The sequence below is a fragment of the Myotis myotis genome, unplaced genomic scaffold, assembly GCF_014108235.1.
Source record: "Myotis myotis isolate mMyoMyo1 unplaced genomic scaffold, mMyoMyo1.p scaffold_m19_p_6, whole genome shotgun sequence".
In the NCBI taxonomy this organism is placed as follows: Eukaryota; Metazoa; Chordata; class Mammalia; order Chiroptera; family Vespertilionidae; genus Myotis; species Myotis myotis.
In genome coordinates, this window is record NW_023416368.1 from 81,801,678 (window position 1) to 81,826,294 (window position 24,617).

General features: G+C 46.3%; 1 protein-coding gene across 17 annotated transcripts in view; it reads right to left on the reverse strand.

Moving 5' to 3' along the window:
• RFX2 (regulatory factor X2) overlaps positions 1 to 24,617 on the reverse strand; it is a 90,011-nt gene that overhangs the window by 42,940 nt on the left and 22,454 nt on the right. For 6 of the 17 annotated variants that reach the window (XM_036312469.1, XM_036312464.1, XM_036312463.1 and 3 more), the window contains exons 2-4: positions 4,146 to 4,187; positions 349 to 461; positions 99 to 151 (exon numbers count right to left, since the gene is read on the reverse strand). In XM_036312469.1, coding sequence (XP_036168362.1) covers positions 99 to 151; positions 349 to 461; positions 4,146 to 4,171 — 192 coding nt within the window. In that variant the 5' untranslated portion in view covers positions 4,172 to 4,187. Of the gene's footprint in view, positions 1 to 98; positions 152 to 348; positions 598 to 4,145; positions 4,188 to 24,617 lie in introns of all 17 variants that reach the window. The other 11 variants (XM_036312479.1, XM_036312472.1, XM_036312470.1 and 8 more) reach the window with 5 other exon arrangements.

Genomic DNA, 24,617 nt, shown 5'->3' on the forward strand with positions numbered 1-24,617 from the left:
TTTTTTTTGGGGGAGGCTCTAGTTTTAAATATATCCATTCTAATGCTAGATTCAATTGTGAACCAATACTGAGAATTTTCACTTATCATTTGCCTTACCCATAAAGTCTTTCTGTGTAAAAAGGTCATTCCCAAGGTAGAAGAAAACTTCCCTTAAAAGAGAAGAACAAACTAAGTCAGATTTGGTGGGGGAGACAGAGAAGGTGCAGCTATTTCAACAGCTCTAACCTTGGGCTGAGAAGGCAATTCAGGGGAACACAGATTCCTCCCTGCTGAATCAAGTGCTTTTCAAAACCACAGTGGATGCAACCACACTGGCCACACTGATCTTCCCGGGCTGGTCTGTTACCTGCGGGGAGGCTGGCACTGGCTGGGCCACAGGCGCCTGGGCGGCCGCTGATGAGCACAAAGCCACAGAAGCTGGTGAGTCCGCTGCACCCTCTGAACTCTGCATGCTCAGTTCTGAAGAGAGGCGGAGAGAGGGTGAGCGGGCAGGGCCGCAGTCATGAGGCCCACAGAGGCAACTGCAGATGCAGACAGGACAGGCGAGTGGGAGTTCCCGATAGCCTTCCAGGTTCAGAGCAGGGATCCGGCCAGGCTGGGTAAAGAACGGGGAATAGGTTTCATAATTGTTCCAAAGAAAGGGAGAGGGGTGGGGGCAGGGACTGTTCTTCCAAATATTAAACCAAAAAGTAGCCCTGCAGGAGTTCCTTAGAGGCATGTGGGGACAGTGGTCACTGTTTGTCCCTGTTCCAGGCTGATCAGCGTGAACTATTTTCAGGACTCATGGAACTATTTACTCATGTACCCAGCAAGCCAAAAGCCCCTGGTGGGTGCTTTCTGTTTGGGTAGCTTGGCAAATGATTCTCCTCAGGCAGGGTCTCTCCCCTTGGCCCTGTGACACTGGGGCTGGATCACTGTCTGGGGGGCTCCTGGGCACTGAGGGGTGTTGAGTAGCATCCCTGACCCCCACCTGCTAGATGCCAGAAGCACCCCCTCCTCAGGTGGCGACAATCAAAAATGTCTCCAGACATTATCCAGTGTCCCCTGGGGGCAAAACTGTCTCCCAGTTGAGAACCACTGACCCAGAGAGAAAAAAGGTGATGTACAGTGACAGTTAAGAAACACCGTGCTGGGCTGGGTACAAGTCCTCAGGAATGTCAGCAGTAAGTCAAAATTGCCCTCTGTACCTAGAGATCTTGGCCCACAAGAAAGCATAAGAATGTATTTCTTTGTAGCCAGATGCATATGTCTTGTAATAGATAGATTTAAAATTCTCTACCAAAAGACTCAATATCAGAACAAAGTGGCAAATGATACAAAACCATTCTATAAAATGCAGAAAGTCAAACTGTCTTCAATTTTAAATAAACTACTGGCTGCCTTAAGCATTTGAGAGGCAGTGAAATACACAAACTGCAGAGAGAGGAGGTGGCTCTGCAGTCCCTATCCTGTCCTGGCCCCAGTTCTGAGCACGCCACCCCTAAGAGTGGAGTCTCCTGGCTTCTGCCTCACATGCAGGCCTGATGGCACAGCACACATCCCAGTGCCCAGGATATAGTGCCAGAACTTGCATGTTTCTCTATCACCCCAAGAGTTCCCAGCTGCAGGAATGAATAAAAAATTTTTTTCAAAGCCTTTTTTTTTTTTTTTTAGTGCAGAAAACAACTGGTAACAATAAAGTAATTTGCCGAAGGGAAATAGACACGGATATGTGTGTGTTTGAATCCAAATGTGTTAGTTTAATCTCATCTTTATTGACGGATTATTCCATGACTTTCTCTAGTCCCCTGTCCACAAGCCTTTGGTACCATGAGAGCCACTGGATAGATCTGTGGTCTGTGTCTGTGGCATCTTTGTTTCCTGTGAGCCTGACTCAGTTCTCAACACTAGATGTCCCCAGCACCCCATGGTGACTGGCACCTCCTCCTTAATTTGCCTTTTTCAGAGAAGATTATGGCTTTCCAGTCCTGTGTTTCCAACTCTCTCTGCCTTCCTGACAGAACTGACCTTTGGAATATTCTGTTGGAAATTGCTTAACCAAGGTCTCTTATTTACAGTTTTCCCTAACACTTAAATCAGTCATTTACACTCTATATACCACTTTGTTCCCATTTCAAGTCAAGAAGTGGGTAACTTCAGTGACGCTAGGAGGAGATAAGTGGACTAGAACTCTTTGTGAAAAGAATCTACTAGCAACAAAGTGAGAAAGCTGACTTCACTGAGATCACTTCTGTGTTCCAGAGGCAGAAATAATTTTATTCCCAAGTCTAAGCCTTAGTGAAGCAAGGAGAGGTGTGAGAGCGTTGGGGATGGATAGTGAGTGAGTACATGGCTCAGCTTACTGTGGCCAGAATACACTTTCCAGAAAACAAGTTATTCCGTATCATGGAGTTTTCATGCTAACGTGTTACCTGGTTTAACACACTATTTACTATGCACTGTCTGAGTTGATTGCATTGTTCAGCTTATATTGTTTAGACCAGGATCAGCACACTTTTGCTGTAAAGGACCAGAGACATTTTGGTCATTTAGCCTCTGTGGCAACTACGATACATTGCCATCATGGCACAACAGCAGCCTTTGCTGACATGTAAATAAATGATCTTGGCTGTATTCTAATAAAACTTTATTTCCAAATACAGGCAATGGGCAAAGGTTGCTGGTGCTTGGTCCACATAATCTGAGTTTGATAAAGTGATGTGGTTTTGGAAGATGGGTAGAAAAATCACACTGTCTTGATTTAAAACCTGGAGGTCCACAGGCCCTTGATCTAGTGCAGTGATGGCGAACCTTTTGAGCTCGGCATGTCAGCATTTTGAAAAACCCTAACTTAACTCTGATGCCATGTCACATATAGAAATTTTTTGATATTTGCAACCATAGTAAAACAAAGATTTATATTTTTGATATTTATTTTATATATTTAAATGCCATTTAACAAAGAAAAATCAACCAAAAAAATGAGTTCACGTGTCACCTCTGACACGCATGTCATAGGTTCGCCGTCACTGATCTAGTGCATAGTTCTTGTGGCCATATCTCACCAACAGGGCAGGGCTGGAGGGGGCTGCAGAGGACAACTCAGAGGGTGGAGCTGCTAACATTTAAAGACAAATGGAAGTATCAAACACTGGGCTGAAATGACAACAATGGTGCTCTAAAGCTTATGAAGTCACGCTAATTCACCAAACCGTGGAACCCCAGAAGCCAGGTGCAGCTTTTAAAACTTAAGACAGGAGTTTGGGCACAATGGACAGATAACTTTGGGGAGTTGTAGTGCATTGAATAGTGTCTCCTCAAATTCATGTCCACCTGGAATCTCAGAATATGATTTTACTTAGAAAGTGTCTTTGCAGATATAATCAAGGTAAGGATTGAGATAAGACCATACTGGATTAGGGCGGGCCCTAAATCAAATGACAGAGTTCTTATGAGAGACAGAAAGGACACACAGGGAAAAGGCCACGTGAACACAGAGCAGAGATTGGAGCAATGTAGCTACCAGCCAAGAGACAACCAGGATTGCTGGGAGCCCCCCAAAGCTGGAAGCGGCAGGAAGGATCCTCCCCTACAGGGATCATGACCCTGCCAACACTTTCTAGTCTCTGGAACTACAAAAGGATAAATTTCTGATGTTTCAAGCCACCCAGTCTGTGTTACCTATACACCCCAACTCAAATAGGGGTCCATAAGATGAGGAGCACAAGGAACCAGTAGGGACCAGGGCATACCACAAGATAGTTTTGGTGTAGTGCTTCAGTGTCATGCACAACTCAGGCAGTTGATACATACTGATCAAATGAATGAACACTTTAGTAACTCCCCAGTATAACATCTGATATTGAATTATATAAGACAGATAATAATACATAGATTCATATTTCAAAAGGCAGTACAGGTGGAAAATATAAATAAGTTCATAAAGGCTTCAGAAAATTTAAAATCTACTTTTAGGATGTCTGGGACTATTTTGGGAAATGTAGTGACCTTTGGAGACTGACTGCTCTACTCTCCCTGAACACCTCCCTTGATGCTAGTATCAGACACACAGACTGACACACTGTGTGAGCCAGCTTGGCTGCTCCGATATATTAACATACAGCACGCCAGTCTGCAGAGAGCATGGAATCCTTCCTTACCTACCTGAGATAATGTTGTAGGTTGCACATAAGCTGATCCAGTGTTCTGAAATAAAAAAAAAAAATGGGGTTCATTCATCAAAGGCTCTTAGCGCATCAAAGTTTAGGATTTTTTAAAAAGGTTTTTAAAAGACATGCAAAAGAGCGCTGTAATGGTGGGGCAGATTGGTTGGACTAACCCTCCTACAGATAACAATGATAAAATATGGGCAAAGTATTTTTGAAAAAAGAACTATTTAAAGTCACTGGCTATGCTGCGGGGTGGAAGTGGGCAGGGAGAGGTCAATGGGGAAAAAGGAGACATATGTAATATTTTCAACAATAAAGAATTTAAATTAAAAAATAAAGTCACTGGAAGGTGACCAAAGCAGGCAGACACTGCCGGGAGTTCACCCCTGAAATACCACTGTCACAAGGTCAGATCAGCAACTCTGTGGCTTTTGGCCCTGGGGACCACCCCAATCCACAAATGCTAGGGTAGCAGAAAGCAGCAGCTTGTTGTGTTGAAGTGTCAGAGGAGAAATTCAGAATGTTGGGAGGGAATCCTGGAAGAGAGAGAGGCACAGAGGGGACGAGCCCCCAGATGCAACTACAGAGGCCACCCACATCTTTTCTTTCTTTTTATCCTCACCCCAGGATATGTTTTTATGGATTTGAGAGAGAGAGAGAGAGAGAGAGAGAGAGAGAGAGAGAGAGAGAGAGAGGAATGTTGATGCAAAAGAGAAACATTGATTGGTTGCCTCCCACATGTGCCCCGACCGGGGATTGAACCAGCGAGCGACCTTTCAGTGCATGGGATGACACCCAAACAACTGAGCCACACTGGCCAGAGCACACCCAAATCTTTAAACCACACATGTGTGTGGGAGACACCAGGGACCTTGGAGAAAAAAACAGCAGCTTGAAGATGAAAAAAAACACACAAAACACTAAGAAAAGATTTCAGCTGTTGCCCACTGCAGGGGTGACAGAGTTTGAGCCCAGCCAAGTTACATGCTACCAGGGGAACATGGCAGAATCCAGAGATAATATAACATATTTTTCATGATGTCCATGACCCAATAAAAACTGTTGCTGTGAGAAGAAATAGGATACTGTCATCCATCCTCAAGGAGAAAAAAAAGGAGTCAATTATAAGAAAACCAATCCAAGTGATGCAGATAAAGCAGCTACTAAAAATATGCTCAGGAACTTAAAGGAAATTATAAGTACAATGAATGAACATGTGGGAATTTCAACGAAGGAAGAGAAATTATAAAAAAGAACCCAATAGAAATTCTGGAGCCCTAGCCAGATTGGCTCAGTAGACAGAGCGTCGGCCAGCAGACTAAAGGGTCCTGGGTTCGGTTCCAGTCAAGGGTATATACCTCGGTTGCAGGCTTGATCCCCGGCCCTGGTCGGGGCACATGCAGGAGGCAACCAATCGATGTCTCTCTCACATTTATGTTTCTCTCTGTCTCTACCCCTCCCTTCCACCCTCTCTAAAAACCAATGGAAAAATATCCTCTGGTGAGGATTAACAAAAAAAAAGGAATTCTGGAGCTGAAAAGAAATTTCACTGAAATGGAAATTTCTCTGGATATGTTTAACAGCTGATTATCAGAGATGGCAGAAGGAAGAGTCAGTGAACTTAAAGATAGATCAATAGAATTTACCCAATCAAAAGAACTGAGGGGGAAAAAATAAGAAGTCTAATGTACATGTAATTGGAGTGCCAGAAGAAAAGGAGAGAATGAGAGAGAGAAGAGATATATTTAAAGAGTGACTAAACATCACTTAAATTTGGTGAAAGGCATCAACTTACAATTACAAGAGGCTCAGTGAACCCTAAGAAGAATAAATAAAAAGAAAGCCAATTGAGGTGCTATTAAACTGCTAAAATGAGAGAGAGAGAGAGAGAGAGAGAGAGAGAGAGAGAGAGAGAGAGAGAGAGAGAAACATTGATCGGTGGCCTCCTGCATGCTAGGTATTGCTCTGATCGGGAATCAAAGTCACAACCTTTTGATGTACTGGATGACATTCCAACCAACTGAGCCATTATGCCAGGACAATGCAAGAATGTTTTATTGCTGGTTTGCCATGCTAGTAGCCCTTGAAGAGCAGTAGTTCCAGCGGTCCTTCCAGAAGGTGTGAGGCTGGAGTGACTCCACCTGGTAGAACATGAAGCAGCAGGGGAAGGGAGGTGACAAGGGAACCAATTGGCCACATTCAACATGAAGTTTGAGAATCCCCTGTTCCTACTCAGCAGGGTCAGGCTCCTTGGTGATCAAGGTCACCCTAAAACAGTCTCATAGATATGAATGCATGTCTGTGCTTCTGTTCTGAACGTAAACCTGCAATAAGAACTGGGAGCCATTCAGTCTGTCTCTGTTACATTCATTTGTCCTCTCTCCTGTTTTTCTTCCCAAGGCAGGAACCAAAGCATTCTTTCTCTGATTCCCTTCATCTGTGGCCCCTCTAGACTGGGGTCCAGAGGCCTTAGATGGACCAACACAATGGAGAGGGGCCTCAAACACGACCCAGCCTGGCCAGGTAGGCCCAAAGCTCCTGGTTGCTCAGAAACACACCTGGTGTGTTGTTTATAAGCGGAGTACTTTTCATTTGTCATCTGGTCCAAGATAAGAGCAGACTGGAGAAATAAATGGGAAAGCACAGCCTCATTGCTGTAGCTTCCTCTCCTGGGCGGGCACCAGCGTCTAGAAGGCACATCTGACTTTTTGGAGATGCTGCCAACAACACCCACCAGTGAGGACATGTGCTGAGGTATGTGAGGGGGCATGGCAGACCCATGGTCAGCAGCCCTGGGTTGCGGCCTCCATGAATGAATCTGCCTGGGCACAAAGGAAAGAGACTTCTGTTTACAGGAAAATATTCTGGTTACCTAGTAACCAGTAATGACAGGAAAGGAAATGCAGGAAATGCTGAGGGCAATCTCTGCGCCCGCTCCTGGCCTGACACTGACTCACCAGGACCAGAAGCAATCTCCTTTCATTCGTTCTTTCATATGCCAAGCGGAGGAACCACCTGCCTGACAGATATTTAGAAAACATTGGTCATCTTTGGGTAATTAGAGAAGAGCACACAAGCGTTTTTTAGTTCCCTTCCTTCTGATTGGCTAATTAACTTCCGCTTTGGAGAGCCACACAGCCTTTTACTTTTACTTTGGGGAGAGACACAGGTCTCCTCAGGCCATCAGTTCCTGCTCTCCTGTTGCTTGGTGGCATCTGGATGGCACCTGGGTTCATTTTCCCCCCAAAAGGCAATTAATTTCTTATGACCAAGAAGCAACAAGTCCAGAACACTCTCAGGAGTTCTTTCAAACCTGGGTCTCATGACACTTGTACTGATATTCCCAGTGTTCTTACAGTGACCAGAAAAATCAGGTCCATACCCTCTCTTGCACCCCCTTCAATCTGAGTCCGGGTCTAAGGAGCAAGTACTGAGTGGTTTAGGTTCTGTCTTAACTGTCCCCGATTGCGGGAAGCCCCTGCCAGCCCTCACCGTAGCCCTGCTCCGTCCTAGGCACCAAGAGGAGATTCCCACGTTGGAGGAAGTAAGTTTCCATCTCTCCTTTCCGAAAAGTGGATGCTTTCACAGTCCATGATGGTAGAAACCATGTCCTTTCTCGCACTTGGCCCAGCAGACCCAGCAGACACTAATGCGGGCGTCTCAGGTGGACATTCTCTGCCCTGGGCACTGTGGGGTGCTGAGAGGCATCCCTGGCCTCTGGGAGCACCCCCTGCCCACCCTGACTCTCTAGACCAGTGACGGCGAACCTATGACACGCGTGTCAGAGGTGACACGCGAACACATTTTTTGGTTGATTTTTCTTTGTTAAATGGCATTTAAATATATAAAATAAATCTCAAAAATGTAAGTCTTTGTTTTACTATGGTTGCAAATATAAAAATATTTCTATATGTGACACGGTACCAGAGTTAAGTTAGGGTTTTTCAAAATGCTGACACACCGAGCTCAAAAGGTTCGCCATCACTGCTCTAGACACTGCCAATGTCGCCTGGAGGGCAGGATTGCGCCGAATGAACATGCGACATTTAAACAAACATGCGACGTCTGAGAAATGAGCTGGATAAATGTCACTTGAGTGAAATGAACTTGTTGACAGGTTAAGAATAACAAAGAGGGGACTATAGTGACCTGGACATGAAATTGTTACAATCTGTCAGACAATGAGTGTGTGATTAGAGAGGGGAAAACAAGGGACCTTTTAGAGGCTCCCCACCATTTCCAAGAGAATCCAATTCCAACTCCCAGCAAGGGCAATCCAGTAGTCCTTTGCCTAAACTTTTGGGGCATCCTGTCATTCCTCTGTCAAGTCTTAACTTTTTTCTTTTGCAGTGGACTGTGAGGGATCAGAGCTGGCCCTGAGTTTCTCTGGAATAAAGTATCTTCAGAGTTCAAATTCCTTTTTCTTTTGGTAAGAACTGGGCATCTGTTCCTGTTTTCTTTTTTTTTTTTTTCTTTTTTTTTTTAAATATATTTTATTGATTTTTCACAGAGAGGAAGGGAGAGAGATAGAAAGTTAGAAACATCGATGAGAGAGAAACATCGATCAGCTGCCTCCTGCACATCTCCCACTGGGGATGTGCCCGCAACCTAGGTACATGCCCTTGACCGGAATCGAACCTGGGACCTTTCAGTCCGCAGGCCGACGCTCTATCCACTGAGCCAAACCGGTTTCGGCTCCTGTTTTCTTCTTAGCAGCCAAACTTTCCCTCTTTTTCCAGCAGAGGACCAGGCCCAAGCTCTGGAAACTGGGCTTGGGGCAGGAGGCAGCCGGGCCCCTGTCGGCTCCTGAAGTCACAGGCTGTCATCCTCGGTCACATGCCTTTCCTCCTGTCCTAATGGGAACGCACTCTTATTTCCCTCTTTATAGCACATTCAACTACTAATGTAAACTGTCCAAGCTCAGGTCTGGTTACCTCATCTTAAATGGGATCTGATTTTAGTTGCAAGTGACAATGCCATGTACTCAGGGGAAAATGGGAATTAAAAAACCTTCACTGACATTTTCACCCAGCAAATGTTTTAGGCAGGCTTCTGATACCAGCTCTAATTAGTAAAAACTTAAAACACCACAAGGCTTGGTGTCCAGGACATGAAAATTCTCCCCAGGTTGGGGGCAGGTGCCCCAAAGTTCATCACATCAAAAGAAATGGGAACTGGGGGCTGTGTGGGAGACCAACTGTCAGCCGCTTTGTGCTGAGAAAGTGGGCAAAGAAAGTGTTGTACACTCACACATATACACACAAACACATACACACATGCTCATGGATGCACACACAAACGTGTGCACACAACACAATGTATATATATATATATTAATGCACACATATGTACACACAAACACATATAGAAACCATACATATACACAAACACATGTACATGTACACACGTACAGCACAAGCTAATACGAGAAAAATGTCCCAAACCACTTAGACAACCTGTTGCCACGTTCTTACTAGGGACATTTTTCTATTAAATTGAATGTTGACTAGTCCCAATAGGGAAAAAATCAGTGATTCTTACTGTAAAAAGGGTGACACACCTATGTTTATATATTTGCATGTGTCTATGGGAGAAAAATCTCATAGAGTACAGGTTTTGCTCCACAGATAACGTCCTCAAATTGTAACCCCCTATCACCCACTTTCTGACACAGCCTATTCTCCCTACCTCTCAGCCTGCACCCCACTACGCAATACCCCATGCCCTTTGCCCCTTCCCCTCAGCCCACGTCCCTCCATCGACCCAGATCCTGACCCCAACATTTCTACTCCTCTCTTCCTCCCATCATTCATTGCCTATGGTGGCTTTCCTGTCGAGACAGACTGGCAGAGCCTATTACTCTCTGGCCCTTCCCAAAGTTCTGATCCGGGTGTGAGCATGTGTCCCAGAGCCTTTGCCTCCACAGAGGATCTGCTGACCAGCCTGCCCTCTGCCTTCTGCTCAGGTCCCATTCTTGTAGCTCGCAGCACGTACCATCATGCCATCTTAGAGTCACGTCCATCGCCACCATGATCCCATGCCTTAGTCCCTTTGCTGGCTCAGGGTCTGGGGCGTCTGTGTTGTTTTGGCATCTTTGCCTCCCTCTCATGTTCTTCCATCTATGTTCTCACGACAGCTCCACAGTTCTCCCCAACCAAGGTCTTAGTAGCCAGTTTCCAGGCTCATCTGAACTTGACCTTTCTGTAATGTTTGATATTGCTCTTTGGGTTTCTGTGCTCTTGTTTCTGGTCTCTTCTTCCCTCTAAGGCAGTGGTTCTCAACCTTCCTAATGCCTCGACCCTTTAATACAGTTCCTCATGTTGTGGTGACCTCCAATTTCATTGTTACAAATTGAACATAATTAAAGCATAGTGATTAATCACAAAAACAATATGTAATTATATATGTGTTTTCCAATGGTCTTAAGCGACCCCTGTGAAAGGGTTGTTCGACCCCCAAAGGGGTTGCGACCCACCAGTTGAGAACCGCTGCTCTAAGGGTCCCTTCTCAGCCCCCTGCCCTGCCCCTTCTTTGTCCCACGTGGTCCTCCCCTCCCCCAACTCCGTCACCCTCACCACAACTTTTAACACCACCCACTTGCCCAACTCCAGGTTCTATTTCCAGTTGCCTCCCAGACCTGGGAGCCCCTAAGGTGCCACAACAAATCCAAAAGGGAACTTCTTTCTCCTAAACTTGCCACTTCTGCATTTACTCAGCCACTGGGCTGTAAGTCACTGGGCATCTCCTTCAGCCTCAAGGACACATCTATCTGGTGACCCTGACCTGCTGTCTCTGTGGGGTAGCACCCCTCAGGGAAGTAGTACAGTCCCCTACCTCCTCATCGCACACACGGAAGTCTGGATGTGCCTCCAAAGTGGATGCATATTCCAAATCAAGGGCTACTACCAAGATGGGGGTCCGAGACGTTCTCAGGTCCAGGGTCTGTAGTTCTTGAGGAGGTTGAGTTCCATGTGCTGGAGGGTTCAGGCGTGCCCGTCACATCACGGGACACACTCTACTCTGGGCGAGCCAGACCTTCTGACCCAAAGACTGCTGATGTCCAGCCAGCCTGAGAGCCCTGCTCTGTGGAGTACTTCAAAAGAAGGGACACCTGGTTCTCTTCCCAACCTGCCACTGGATCTTAGTTCCATTAGGGAAGAGACTTAACAGCCTAAATAAGAAACTCAACATGCTGAGGTGAGTGTCCAGCTGGGAGGGGAGGAGGGGCAGCATGGACTTCGGACTCAGGCACAAACAAGTTCAAATCTCAGCTCCGTCACTTGCTGTGGCCTCAGTTTCTTCATCTGCCAAATGGGTGGGGAGGATGAAGTGGAATGATATACTGGACCTGCTGCCTCAAGTCTGAATCCCAGCCATAAATAAATACAGTTGACCCCCGAACAACATGGTTTGAGAACTGTGTGGATCTTCTCATACGTGAATTTATTTTTCCAATAAATATATTGGGACATTTTTTTGGAGGTTTGTGACAATTTGAATTTGCCTTGGCAGATGACCTGTATGATTTTCTTTAAAAAAAAATTTCTTTATTAATTTCAGAGAGGAAGGGAGAGGGCAAGAGAGATGGAAACATCAATGATGAGAATCACTGATTGGCTGCCTTCTGCATGCCCCACACTGGGCATGTGCCCTGACTAGGACTCGTACTGTGACCTCCTGGTTCATAGGTCGATGCTCAACCACTGAGCCACACTGCCTGGGCTACATGATTTTCTTTTTTTTAATATATTTTATTGATTTTTTACAGAAAGGAAGAGAGAGGGATAGAGAGTTAGAAACATCCATGAGAGAGAAACATCCATCAGCTGCCTCCTGTACACCCCCCACTGGGGATGTGCCCGCAACCAAGGTACATGCCCTTAACCGGAATCTAACCCGGGGCCCTTCAGTCCGCAGGCCGACGCCCTATGCACTGAGCCAAACTGGTCAGGTCCATGATTTTCTTAATAACATTTTTATTTTCTCTAGCTCACTTTATTGTAAGGATACAGTATCTATACTAAGAATAGACAAATATTTAAATTGACTGTACCTCTGCAACACCCCACAGCCAACCAGGAGGGAATATGCAAATTAGCAGGACAAAAATGGCAGTGGCCACTGAGCCAGCTGGAGCAGGCGGGAGGCTTGGGTCACCCCCGGCGACGGAGGAAGCCAAGCTTCCTGCCCACCTGGGCTGCTGGCCAAAGGAGGGGCCTGTGGGCAGGGGCGACGAAGCAAGCCGGAGCAAGCAGGAGGCTTGGGTTGCCCAGGCGGCCACTGCAAACGGCCATTAGCCCCTCACCCAGGCTGGCCACACCACCATCAGGGTGAGGGTCCCTGCTGGGGGCGTGGCCAGCCTGAAAATGGCCCTCAGCCCCTTACCCGGGCTGGCCACGCCCCCATGGGGTGAGGGTCCCTGCTGGGGGGCATGGCCAGCCTACAAACAGCCATCAGCCCCTCACCCAGGCTGGCCAGGCCCCCCAGCAGGAACCCTCACCCCATGGGGGCCTGGCTGGCCTGCACACTGCCCCAGCCCCTTGCCCAGGCCAGCACCATCCCCAGTGAGGACCCCCACCCCAATGGGGGCATGGCCAGCCTACAAACCACCACAGGCCCCTCGCCCAGGCTGTCCTGCTCCCCAAGGGAACCCCCACCCTGATCCAGAACAACCTTCAGGGCAAACCAGCCACCCCCCACCTGTGCACCAGGCCTCTGTCTATACTAATAAAGGGTAATATGCTAATTAGACTGGGAGACCTTCCAGGAGACTTTCCGGACGCTCTTCTGGACAAAGCCATGGTGGCAGGGCAGAGGTAGAGGCAGTTAGGGGCCAAGAGGGGAGGGCAGTTGTGGGTGATCAGGCCAGGATGAAACAGCAGTTGAGGGTGAGCAGGCCGGCGGGGGGGGGGGGGGGCAGTTGGGGGCGAGCAGGCTGGCAGGCAGAGCGGTAGGGACAATCAGGCAGGCAGGCAAGTGGTTAGGAGCCAGCAGTCCCAGAGGATCCCAGATTGGAGAGGGTACAGCCTGGGCTGAGGGACACCCGCCGCCCCCCCCCCCCCACCGGCATGAATTTTGTGCACCAGGCCACTAGTATAATACATAAAAAGCAATTTTCAACCAATGTCCTGCAAGAATTTCTAAAACATGCAATACCTGACTACTTAGGGCACTGACCTCTTTTCCCTTATATTGTCAAATAAAATAAATGACACTAGCCAACACAATAATAGCTGTCTGGTGTGAATGAATCAAAATTATACCTTTTTAAAAAAAAATCCTCACCCGAGGAGTAAGGATATTTTTTCCATTAATTTTTTTAAAAGATTGGAAAGGGTAGGAGGAAGGGAGAGGGAAAGGAGAGAGAGAGAGAAAAAGAGGAGAGAGAAAAACATTAATGTGAGAGAGACACATCAATTGGTTGCCTCCTGCATGCACCTGGACCAGGGCAGGGATCAAACCTGCAACCCATGTGCCCTTGACAGGGAAATGAATGAGACCCTCTGTGCGCAGGCTAGCACTCTAACCACTGACCATCCCGGTCAGGGCTATACCTATTTTGTTTTTGTCAAAACTTATACCTATTTTTAGTTCAGCAAATATATATATATATTGGTGTGCCACAAAATTTTAGTTATTAGTTTATGTGTGCCATGAAATAAAAAGGTGAAAAGTCACTGACATGCGAAATATGTGTTACTCCACAGTTTATGTTATCGGTAAAAGCTCAGAGTCCATAGTAGGCTATTAGTAGTTAAGTTTTAGGGAAATCAGTTTTATGTGGATTTTCGACTGTGGGGGGATGATTTGCACCCCTAACCCTATGTTGTTCAAGGGTCATCTGTCTGACCAAGTAAAAAGGACGGGCCAAGGACCCCAAGGACAATCACAGTGACGGTGGTGGCAGCAATCACCTCAGCACTGACTGTGTGCCAGACTCTGGGCTAAGTGCATTACACATGTGTTCCTGCTAAGTTCTGAGGAAGCTATTCCATTATCACCCTCGTTTTATCACCCTCATTTTAGAAACAACAAACAGACTGGGGCTCAGAGAGGTCTAGCAATGAGCTGAAGGCCATACATACAGCATGAAGGGCAGAGCTGGATTTGACCAGGACTTACCCTTTAACAGAAGGAGGCACAAGCTTGTAAAGACCCCTGAGTCTCCTGCTGTCTGTACTAGGCAGAGCCCTGTTTCCTTCCCAGATAAACTGCTCCTCAACCCTCTGGCAAAGAGAATGCAAAACAATAACAGGAGCTCGGTGTTTTGCTTGAAGGAGAGCTCCATATGTCACTGGAGCTCTGAACGGACTGGCAGGACTCACTGAATGAGTTACACGAAACTGGTTTCTGACTGAGGCCTGTGGGACCCGAGTGTGGGCCACGGCACTGTGCTGCTTCTATCTACAAGTCAAAGTCCTTGCAGAATTGAGGCCAGTGTGGTCCAGACCCAGAGTGACAAGGTGGGTGGCAGTCATTCTGGCATGGAGGACCACTAAAGGCTAGACAGGTGTCCCCGCCAGTACCACAGCCACATGGGTGCCTGCCGGGATGGAACTGATGTGACCCAATGGAGCAGGGCCACGGCCAGGCTGGGGAGCCCTCTGTCCCTCAAAGTCTACCCGCTTGTTACAGCTTAGAAGGGCTGCTCAGTTGACATGGGGTGGGGGGGGTGGGGACAGGGAAACCCACCAGTGGCTTCAAAGTGGGCCAAAGCATGGCAGTGAGTAGTGACTAAAGCCCTCCCTCAAATTACCTCACTGCCCCAGTGCAGGTTTCCTGACCTCAGCACTGTGGACATTGGGCAGGGTCATTCTCAGTTGTAGGGCCATCCTGGGCACTTTGGGGCACTTGATGCCAGGACGCCCATCACCCAGCTGTGATAAGCACAGATGTCTTGAGACATCACCCAATATCCCTGGGGGCAAAGTCAGCCGTGGCTGAGAGGCTCTGCCTTTTCTGGGACTGCTCGTACATTCTAACCTGTATTTTAACACAATTCTCAGGAGAACTGAATCACAGACAAGTTTGAGAAGCCTGGTTCTAAACCAGCATTTCTCAGCATGGACAATACAGACTTTGGGGCCAGATCATTCTTTGTGGGGCTATCCTGGGCACTGTAGTATGAGCAGCAGCATCCCTGGCCCCCAACTACTCGATGCCAAGAGCACCTTCTCTCCCTCAGTCATAACAACAAAAGTCTCCACACATCACCCAACAGTGTCCCCTGGGGGGTAGGATCACGCCCACTGAGAACTCCTGGTCCAAGGCCATGACCTAATTACACATGGAATTTCCAATTAGCCAAACCATTATTCTTGCTTGGCGCTCTTGGTTCAGCTTCCTATCACACAGTTGTTCACACATTTGGCTTTGGGACCAATCAGGCCTCCTTGAGAAAAGCAAGTCTAGGTCTTAGTCGCCCTGTGACCATCTCCTAACCCCTCTCCCCACTCCTGGCTCCCCTAGCATGTTCCCCATAATGATCCTCCAGAAATATTTTGAAGTGAACGGGGACATGAGGTAGCTGCTGCCCAGGGCTGCCCACCAACACTGTCCACACGGACTGAACACTGGCCTCTACCTTCAGCCTATGATGTGTCCCCGGCTCCAGGTTCTGGGTGCAATCTCATTGGTATCCTGCTTTTGGATTATATCTCATCCTCTTTAGCACCCTTTCTTTCCCTCTCACTTGCACCCAGGTTTCTATTTTTTTTCTACCTTCTGCACACTCTCCAGTAGGTGGGGAATGTGTGAGGCCATTGAAAATGTGGACAGTCCGGAGGCTGTCTTAACTCGTCCCCTCCTATCCCACCTCCCAAGTCTTCAGAGCAGCCCAGACAGCCCAAAGGTGGAGGAGGAGCAAGGCAGGACAAGGGACAGGCCAGGAGCTTCTTCCTTGATAGTATCTCCTGGGTTCTGAGCCTGATAACCACCTGGAATAGGGGTCTCTGTCCTGATCCCCACCACCATCCATAGGGACAATCAATGACCATGGCAATGGGCAGTACCCTCCATGACTGATTCAGGCAAAGAGGAGGCCGACTTCCTTCATCCCACCAACATCGTACACGGACCTTTCCAATTTACCCCCTACCTCCCCTTCTGTCATCACTTTTCTTAAATGTAAAAAGCAGGAAAATGGCCCTGCTAAGAATCAAGAACTTCTTGAAATCAGAGTCCTGGAGGGGCCTTTAGAAATCGCCCAGCCCAGCTCTTTCGCCCAACGGATGGAGGGTTCACCCAAAGATGGTTAAGTGGTTGGCCACGCTACAAAGCCTGTTGTGGGGTAAAGTATTTCCATGGGAAATTTAAAAAAAAAAAAAATTCACTTAAAAGAACATTTAAAAATGAGGCAATAATTCCACAAAAATGACTTGCCCACACTGGGACTGGGTGTGAAATAGTTTTATGGAACGCAGGGTAGCATTTCTTTTGGAAGGATTTTACAACTATCCTCTCCAACAGGCTGCTCGAAGGATCATGGATTCGAAAGAACCCTCTGGGGAGTCAGAATTCATGTTGATTCCAGAGTAATGATTAAGATCTATTACTTAGATCTTAATTTCTGCATCTAACAGGGCTGGTGGCTTAAGAGCTTGCTTTTTTTGCTGTTGTTTTTTTGTTTGTTTGTTTTGTTTTTTACAAGCTTGCTTTTACCTGTTCTAGAACACAAATGACACCCCGTTATAAATTTCGGTTGCAAAAGACAGTTGGGAAACTTGTTCAGATACTTTAAATCGTTCCAAGACGTTAGCTGGAATGCTGGCACGGAGTGCAATGAACATTTTCTCGAAGCTACAGGGTGAACTGCCCTTAAAAAAAAAAAAAAAAAAAAGGGAACATCCATATTACTAAAGCAAGTCTCACCGAAGGGCTGATTTACTGACCACAGGCTGCCGTGTTCTGATACGGGCGTCACTTTTGCGGCTGTTGATGCATTTGACAGATTGCACTAGAGGCGAATAAGGCAGGCAAGTCCCCACCAAAAACCTGCACTGCCTAACATTCCTCAATTTATAGCCCTAGTTGGTGGGTAGGGGAGGGGGCGGTGCTGAGAGGAGGGAAAGAAATGTGTCACCGGCTTTGAATGAAGGCTTTGAATGAAGTTCAGGGGCAGTGTTTACCTAAGCAACCAGCCCTGGTAAACAAACGCTATCTCTGGCTGGCCAGGAGGAGGTGGAGGAGTGACACTGTTTTGATCAAACCCAGTGCCCACTAACAGGGTAAGAGTTTTCCAGTCCCCTATTAGTGGGAACACACCTGCTTCCCCTAATATAATATACATGTTCCCCTGAGGGTCAGCAACTTCTTCAGAGGAATATTGACGAACCAGAAGGTTCTGAGTTCAGTTTCCATCATCAGCCAGCCTTACACCTGAATGTCTTTATGTGTGAGCCATCAGGGTTCAACTCCTGCCTTTTCTAATATTCTTGGCAGCAGGAATGAAAACATCGTGCTGAAAAGCGCTCCAGAAGTTGCTGCTCACATGGGACCTACAGTAGTAGGTTGGTCGGGTAATTATTTTATAAACACGAGGAAGTAGATTAAAAAAAAATTCCACTGAAGACTGAAATGTCCCCATCTGAGAGCAGTCTAGGACAGAGTCAAATGGCTAAAAGTTTTCCCCCAACATCTCCTCTTGGTTTATGTACAGGGTAAGATGTCAACATGACAACGTGCTTTCTTCTAAGTAGGGCCCAGGTGGACTCAGCTCTCCCTGTCATGGCAGATCAAATACAAACATAATTTCATCAGAGAAAAATATATGCAGATGTTCAATTAAAGCCCAGGAGTCTGCAGTCCTGGCGCTGCTTGGGCAGCTTGCCGGCCCTCATTGTTTGCTGAGTAACAACGGTTGCCAGGGACAACGCAGTCCACTCCCGTCTCCAAGAGCCTGTTGCTGGGCAACCAGGAGAATACTTCCCAAACCAAACAATGTCATCCCAGGAGCAATCCTCTCTATCTCACATTAACCAGATCTAAAAAAAAACCCTCCCAAATATGTAATCTATTATTTTCAGAAGCCCTAAGAGAAAGGCAAATAATCTCTATAGCAACCGGGGAGAAAACAGTTTACCATATTTGTTCTGAAATAATAAAACCCGAGAAGGACCAACTTTGCCTGCATAAGCATCACAGGAGGGACTTCTTCAGTCTTTCCTAGTGCCAGAGGAGAAAGTGCCTTTTTCTCCAAGAAGAAAGAATTTAACATCAAGCAAACAGCGTAGGATAGTTCATAGCCGCACATAAGCCGTGATTAGACAAACTAAACCTGAGGATTAAACTATTTGAAAAAAAAGTAAGAGAAATAGCTCCTAATTTAAAAAGATGTTTGCAAACGTCATGTACATACAAAATAGGTGCAAACTGAATCTTTGACTCAGCATTAGAAAGGCCTCCTGGGGCTTTGCCGGAAGGAACTTACAGCATCTGGAGTCCCTTAGCCTGCTCTTCCTGCCCCACTCAGCGGAAGGACTCTTAGAGGAGGAAACCAGGCCACATGAGAGGCCCCCAGATGTCAGGAGGCACAGGGACACACAGCCCCAGAAAGAGGTGGCAGGGAGGTCCTAGCATTGGCCCACAGGAAACACACACACACACTAAACTGAAAGCACACAGCCTTGGCTCTGTCCAGAGCAATGCAGGCTGAGCCTGGGTTCTCTGTGCCGTTGGAACTGGCACAGGGAGCAGGCAGCACCCCATCTTACAAGGGGAGCATAGAGTTCTAAGCAGTTGGTCTTATTCTGGGGTTTGGGAGCGATAGAATGAGAAACATGGCTACAGCTGCAAGGGGTCCACATCTTAGATGATAAAAGCATATGACAAAACATGGCCTTTGAGATAGATACAATTGGTGCACAAAGACTTTTTTTTCTTAAGATAGCCTCCTAGAAGTGATCTTAAATAAACAGGAGGGAATCAGCATGTCTCCCTGAGGAGAAGAGAGTGGATGCCATGCTGTTAGAATCTAAACCTGGGCTCCAGGGACATGAGAAATCTGAAGCTAGACCAGGGCCACTAACCAATGGTGAAGCAGTGACATGGAAGGTGACATGTCTCTAGGCCTGGAGGTGAGACCACCAGCAGCCAAAACCATGGAAGTCACTGCTTGGACACAGCCATAAGGACACTGATGATTCTGCCTGGATTCCCCATCTGAAGGGAGGCTCTGACATGCAGCTGTGAAGACCCCAAACTCCATCTCTGAAAGGATTGACACAGGGGTCTTACTTGCATTATTCATTGATCTCAATTTAAAAAAAAATATTGACTGTTTAGCATGAGCCAGGCATTGGCCAGTAATCAAAACAGACACAACTCCTTCCCTCATGGATCTTATATTCTAGTGGATAATGAGCGGGTGGGGTGGGGTGGAATGGTGGTAGTTACAGACAGTTAACAAAATAAATAAGAAAAATACATAGCATGTCAGGTGGTAATAGGTACCAAAGGAAAAAATGGAGCAGGGATATGGAGTGCTGGGGTGGGGTTGGGTTGCAATTTTTAAAGGGCTGTATTACATAGTCCTCCCTGAGAAGATTCATTAAAGAGATGAAGAAAGTGAGGGGCAGAGCTTAGAGAGAGTGTTCCAGCGGAGGGAACAACACTGCAGTGGAGGGAACAGCCAGTGTAAAGGCCCTGAGGTGGGACCATGCCTGGCTAGTGACTAAAGCTGAGTAAACCAGGAGACAAGAAGACAAAACCCATGCAGACTATACTATCATCTGAGATGTGGCTTCTGCTCATAGTGAAATCAAAGTGATCACAGGGTTTGAGCCCAGGAATGACCAGCTTTGACTTGCATTTTAACCAGGTCCCTCTGGCTGCCAATTGAGAACAGGAAAAGGGTGAAAGCAGAGAGAGCAGGTAGAAGATTAATGTGATAACCTGGATGAGAGACATGGCCTGTCCTGGGAGACAGCAGTGGCGGGCTAGATTCTGGATAAATACTGGAGGTTGAGTCAGAGGACTTGCTGATGGGTTGGAGGTGGAGTGTGAGAGAAAGGAGTCAAGAGTGGCTCAAAGGTTTTGGCAACGAAAACATGAGAGCAGGAAAACTGCAGAAATAGCCTGAGGAGCAACTAGGAGTTGAGTTTTATTGTATATTTTTTATTGATTTGAGAGAGAGAGGGACATTGATGTGAGAGAGAAAAATTGATTGGCCCCTCGCACATGCCCCAACCAGGGACTGAACCTGCAACCTGGGCATGTGCCTTGACCTGGAATTGAACCTGCCACCGTCTGGTGTACAGGAGGATGCTCCAACCAACCGAGCCATGCCAACTAGAGCAGGAGCTGAGTTTTAAAGGTGAGGTGTAGGAGACTCTTAGACACCCAATTTGGGATGCTGAAAAAGCAGGCAGATATATAAATGAAGGCCTGAGGGACAAGAGGTAAGTTAGACCCATCAGAATACAGAGAATGTGGGCTGGAGCCATCAGTGTAGAGATGACATAGGCTGGAGCCATCAGTGTAGAGAGGATATAGGCTGGAGCCATCAGTGTAGAGAAAATATAGGCTGGAGCCATCAGTGTATAGATTAGGGGTGGGCAAACTTTTTGACTCAAGGGCCACAATGGGTTCTTAAACTGGACCGGAGGGCCGGAAAAAAAGCATGGATGGAGTGTTTGTGTGAACTAATATAAATTCAAAGTAAACATCATTACATAAAAGGGTACGGTCTTTTTTTTTTTTTTTTTTTTTTTTAGTTTTATTCATTTCAAACGGGCCGGATCTGGCCCACGGGCCGTAGTTTGCCCACGGCTGGTATAGATGATATAGGCTGGAGCCATCAGTGTATAGATGACACAGGCTGGAGCCATCAGTGTAGAGATGACATAGGCTGGAGCCACAAGTGTAGAGAGGATGTGGGCTGGGGTCAGCAGTGTAGAGATGACGTGGGCTGGAGCCAGCATTGTTTAGATGATGTGGGCTGGAGCCATCAGTATATAGAGGATGTGGGCTGGAGTCATCAATGTATAGATGACCTATTTAAAGCCATAAGACTGGCCCCTTCTACTATAGGAGGACACAGTGAGAAGTCTATAACCCAGAAGAGGGGCTGGCACCCTGATCTTGAGCTTCCAGCCTCCAGAACTGTGCACAATAAATTTCTGTTGTTTATAAGCCACCCCATCCATGGTATTATGCACATATGGAAGGCAACTGATGGGTAGTTTCTCTCACATCAATGTTTCTCTCTCTCTCTCTCTCTCTCTCTCTCTCTCTCTCTCTCTCTCTCTCTCTCTCTCTCCCCCCTCCCCCCCCTCTCTCTCCCTAACCCTCTCTCTAGTATTAGTGAGCATATCCTCCTCAGGTAAAGATTTTATAAAAAAAGCTCCAGAGCCACATAGAAAAATAAAAGTGTATTTCTTGCTAAGTCATGTTTGAACTATGCAAGATTACCAAGAAATTTAACATAAGATAAATGGGGGAGGCCAGGGGTCTTGCAATGAGAGTTTCAGAAACAGAGTTCTCCTGCTCTGGTCAATGAATAGACTTGGGCCAGCTCGAGAAGTGTCCACCTGTCTAGGGAAGGAAGGAAACTTCTATTGCTTTTAGTGCTCACCAGTCTCTGGGGGGGGGGGGGGGAGAATGATGATATATCTCAAGTGGCCCCAGGACTGAAAATCTAGTCAAAGATCCTTCAGCAAGACCCGGGAGCTCTGAGGACATGAAAATGCATCAATGAAAGGCAAAAATGAGAAATATTTATCCCATCCGTCATCTCCCTTCTCCTCATCTCAACCCTCCATCCAATCCTCTGAAAACAAAGGACATTTTATTCTGTCCCTGTGAAAGTTTCAACCCCAAAGCAAAACTTCATGGTACTTTGACAAAATGAAACAAAATAAATTTTACTATTGTTGTTGAACTTGTTATTCTAATTAAGCTCAAAGAATGAAATCTTGGAGATATTTTAGTTTTAAATCCAATTAATCCTAATTAATGCTAAGAAGATACATTGAAATTAATTCCATTTTAGAAAGACATTCTAATCAAAAGCTTGGGGGGAAGTGTAATTATTAAATTTAAGAGGGCATCATAAAATCTTGAAAATATTTTCCCTATTCCATCAATATTAAGATAAGTCTTCATTTTTATCAGTAAACACTTGCCACTGGCATGGGGTTGGGGAAGACCCCAGAGTGTGAAATGGGCAAGCAGCTCGCAATGTCCAGACAAATGCCTTGCTTCGTCTGGTTCTGTTTTCGGTGTCTCCATTCCCAGTTCTGCATTAAGTCAGCCCCCAAAGCAGAGCAAAAGATCATTTAGGAGAAAAAGAAATAAAGTGATGTCTCTCTGCTTGAAAGGTGAAAAGAGAAACAGATGAGTGCTGTGAGACATAACTCAAGGAACGGTGAACGGGCCTTTCCATCCTCCCCTCTCGCTCTTTGCTCTCACTCAGAATGTACCCTAGGTCAAGCAGCCTTCTTTCAAACCCTCCTGTGTGCCAATAGTGGTTCCAGTTCTCCTTGCTTCTGGAAGCCTGGCAGCTGACATAACTTGGCTGTCCAGGTGATCATTTCCACCGTTATCATTTTTAAATTAAGTGTATTAGGGTGACACTGGTTAATAGGATCATATAGGTTTCAGGTGTGGATTTCTATATTACAAGATCTGTATATTGTACTGTGTGCCCACCATCCAAAGTCAAATCATCTTCTGTCACCATATATTAGGCCTCTTTCACTCATACTCCCACCCCCTTCTCTCTGGCATCCACCACACTGCTGTTGTGTTCACGAATTTGTTTTATATCCCACATGAGTGAATTTATATGGTTCTTAGCGTTTTCTGCCTGACTTATTTCACTTGGCATAATATTCTCAAGGTCCATTCATGTTGCAAGTGGCAGTATTTGGTCTTTTCTAATGGCTGAGTAGTATTCCATTGTGTATATGCACATCTTCTTTATCCAATCTTCTACCACTGTTACATTTGAACAGCATTTATTACTACATTAACATGTCTTTTTAAGATAAATATTTGAGATTTCCACCCACATGAAATTTGAAATAATCTGAATTAAGGGGAAAAGGTTGAGTTATAAAAGCCCCACTAAAGTTTACTACACTGGAATAATGAAGATGCAACTGCATTTCTAGGTAAATCAAATCCTCTTTTTTATGCAAATTTCAAGCTTAAGATTAGATTAAATGTGGATAATGATCTCAATAATTTGGGCTAAACGTTACTCATTGGGGAGCTATAGCATCTATCTGCCCAGGCTATTGCTCGGCCCATGCTGTATTAAGATAACATCTGTGACAATGCAGGACACCAGCAGGATGCTGCCAGAATCTTCTCTCTATAGCAAATACGAAGTGTGTGGTTTGTCCTTACATACACATGAATGACGGAGACAACCATAGGCCATTGCTGTATAGGCCTGCCCTGGAACAGCAGGGGCTCTGGACAGCGCCTGGCTAAAGGCCAATTCTCAGGAAGACAGAAGATGAGTAAGGGGCAGCCCCGCCCAAAGTGGCTGGTTTTGGCCAGCACACATGGACTTCCATTTCTTTATCCATAAATGGAGAAAATAAATTCTGTCTGCCTCTATGGGCAATTGTGTTAAATAAAATGAAGTCTACCAAACATGGGGTTTAATTGCCAGCCCAGCACATATTAGGTACTCAATAAATGCTAATTAGTCATTGTTGTAATCTACTCCGGTATATAGGACCAAGACCAGTTGCTGCTTTTTGTCTATTTAAATATCTGAAGCTCTAAAAGCAGTTATTTGCTATTTGGGGTTTCAAAAAACAAATAAGTATGACAAGTTCTTCGGGGAGCACCTCATGCTATGTGCTCTATTCCGGGGCATATTTGGGCCCAACACTTAATACTTATTTCTCTCCCATCATCATGCCGAATATAGCAGCTCTTCCTCCAAACTAACACTGCTGCATTGCTTTCAGAAAGATTACATCTTATCAGCTCCCTTTCCTTCTCAGAAATGCTGCCCTTCCCTAAGACTTCAGAGCATGTGCAGTACACTGTCCATAGCTGAACGTCTCATAAATTGCCTGACAAAGGGTGACGGAGGCAGACAGTGTTTAGTGCCGTCCTTTCCAGTGAGAGAGCGAGCTGGTGAGATTGTTCAGTTCCCCACAAGGAGATCCTCTTTGCTTTCTGTCTTTTGCTCCAAGTTTCTGGGGTTTGCATCATTAGACCACTGGCTTTGCCAATGCCTTCTCCAGCACTAATTCAAAGATGGTGAGGGCTCCTGGAGTGTCCTCCCTGAGCATGTGCAAGGGAGGCAAACGCAGAGCCATGCAGCACCAGCTTCTGGGCGAGAGGTGGAGAATTCTTGCCTGAAAGAGGAAATCCTCAAGACTGAGGGTCTGAGAATGAAGACCTAAATGGAAGCAGTGTCTCCCTTCTCCCTCAGAATTTATCTTATAGAAATACACATGTCCAGGAAGGGACATGGTCCCATGAATACTGTATACCAATGTTC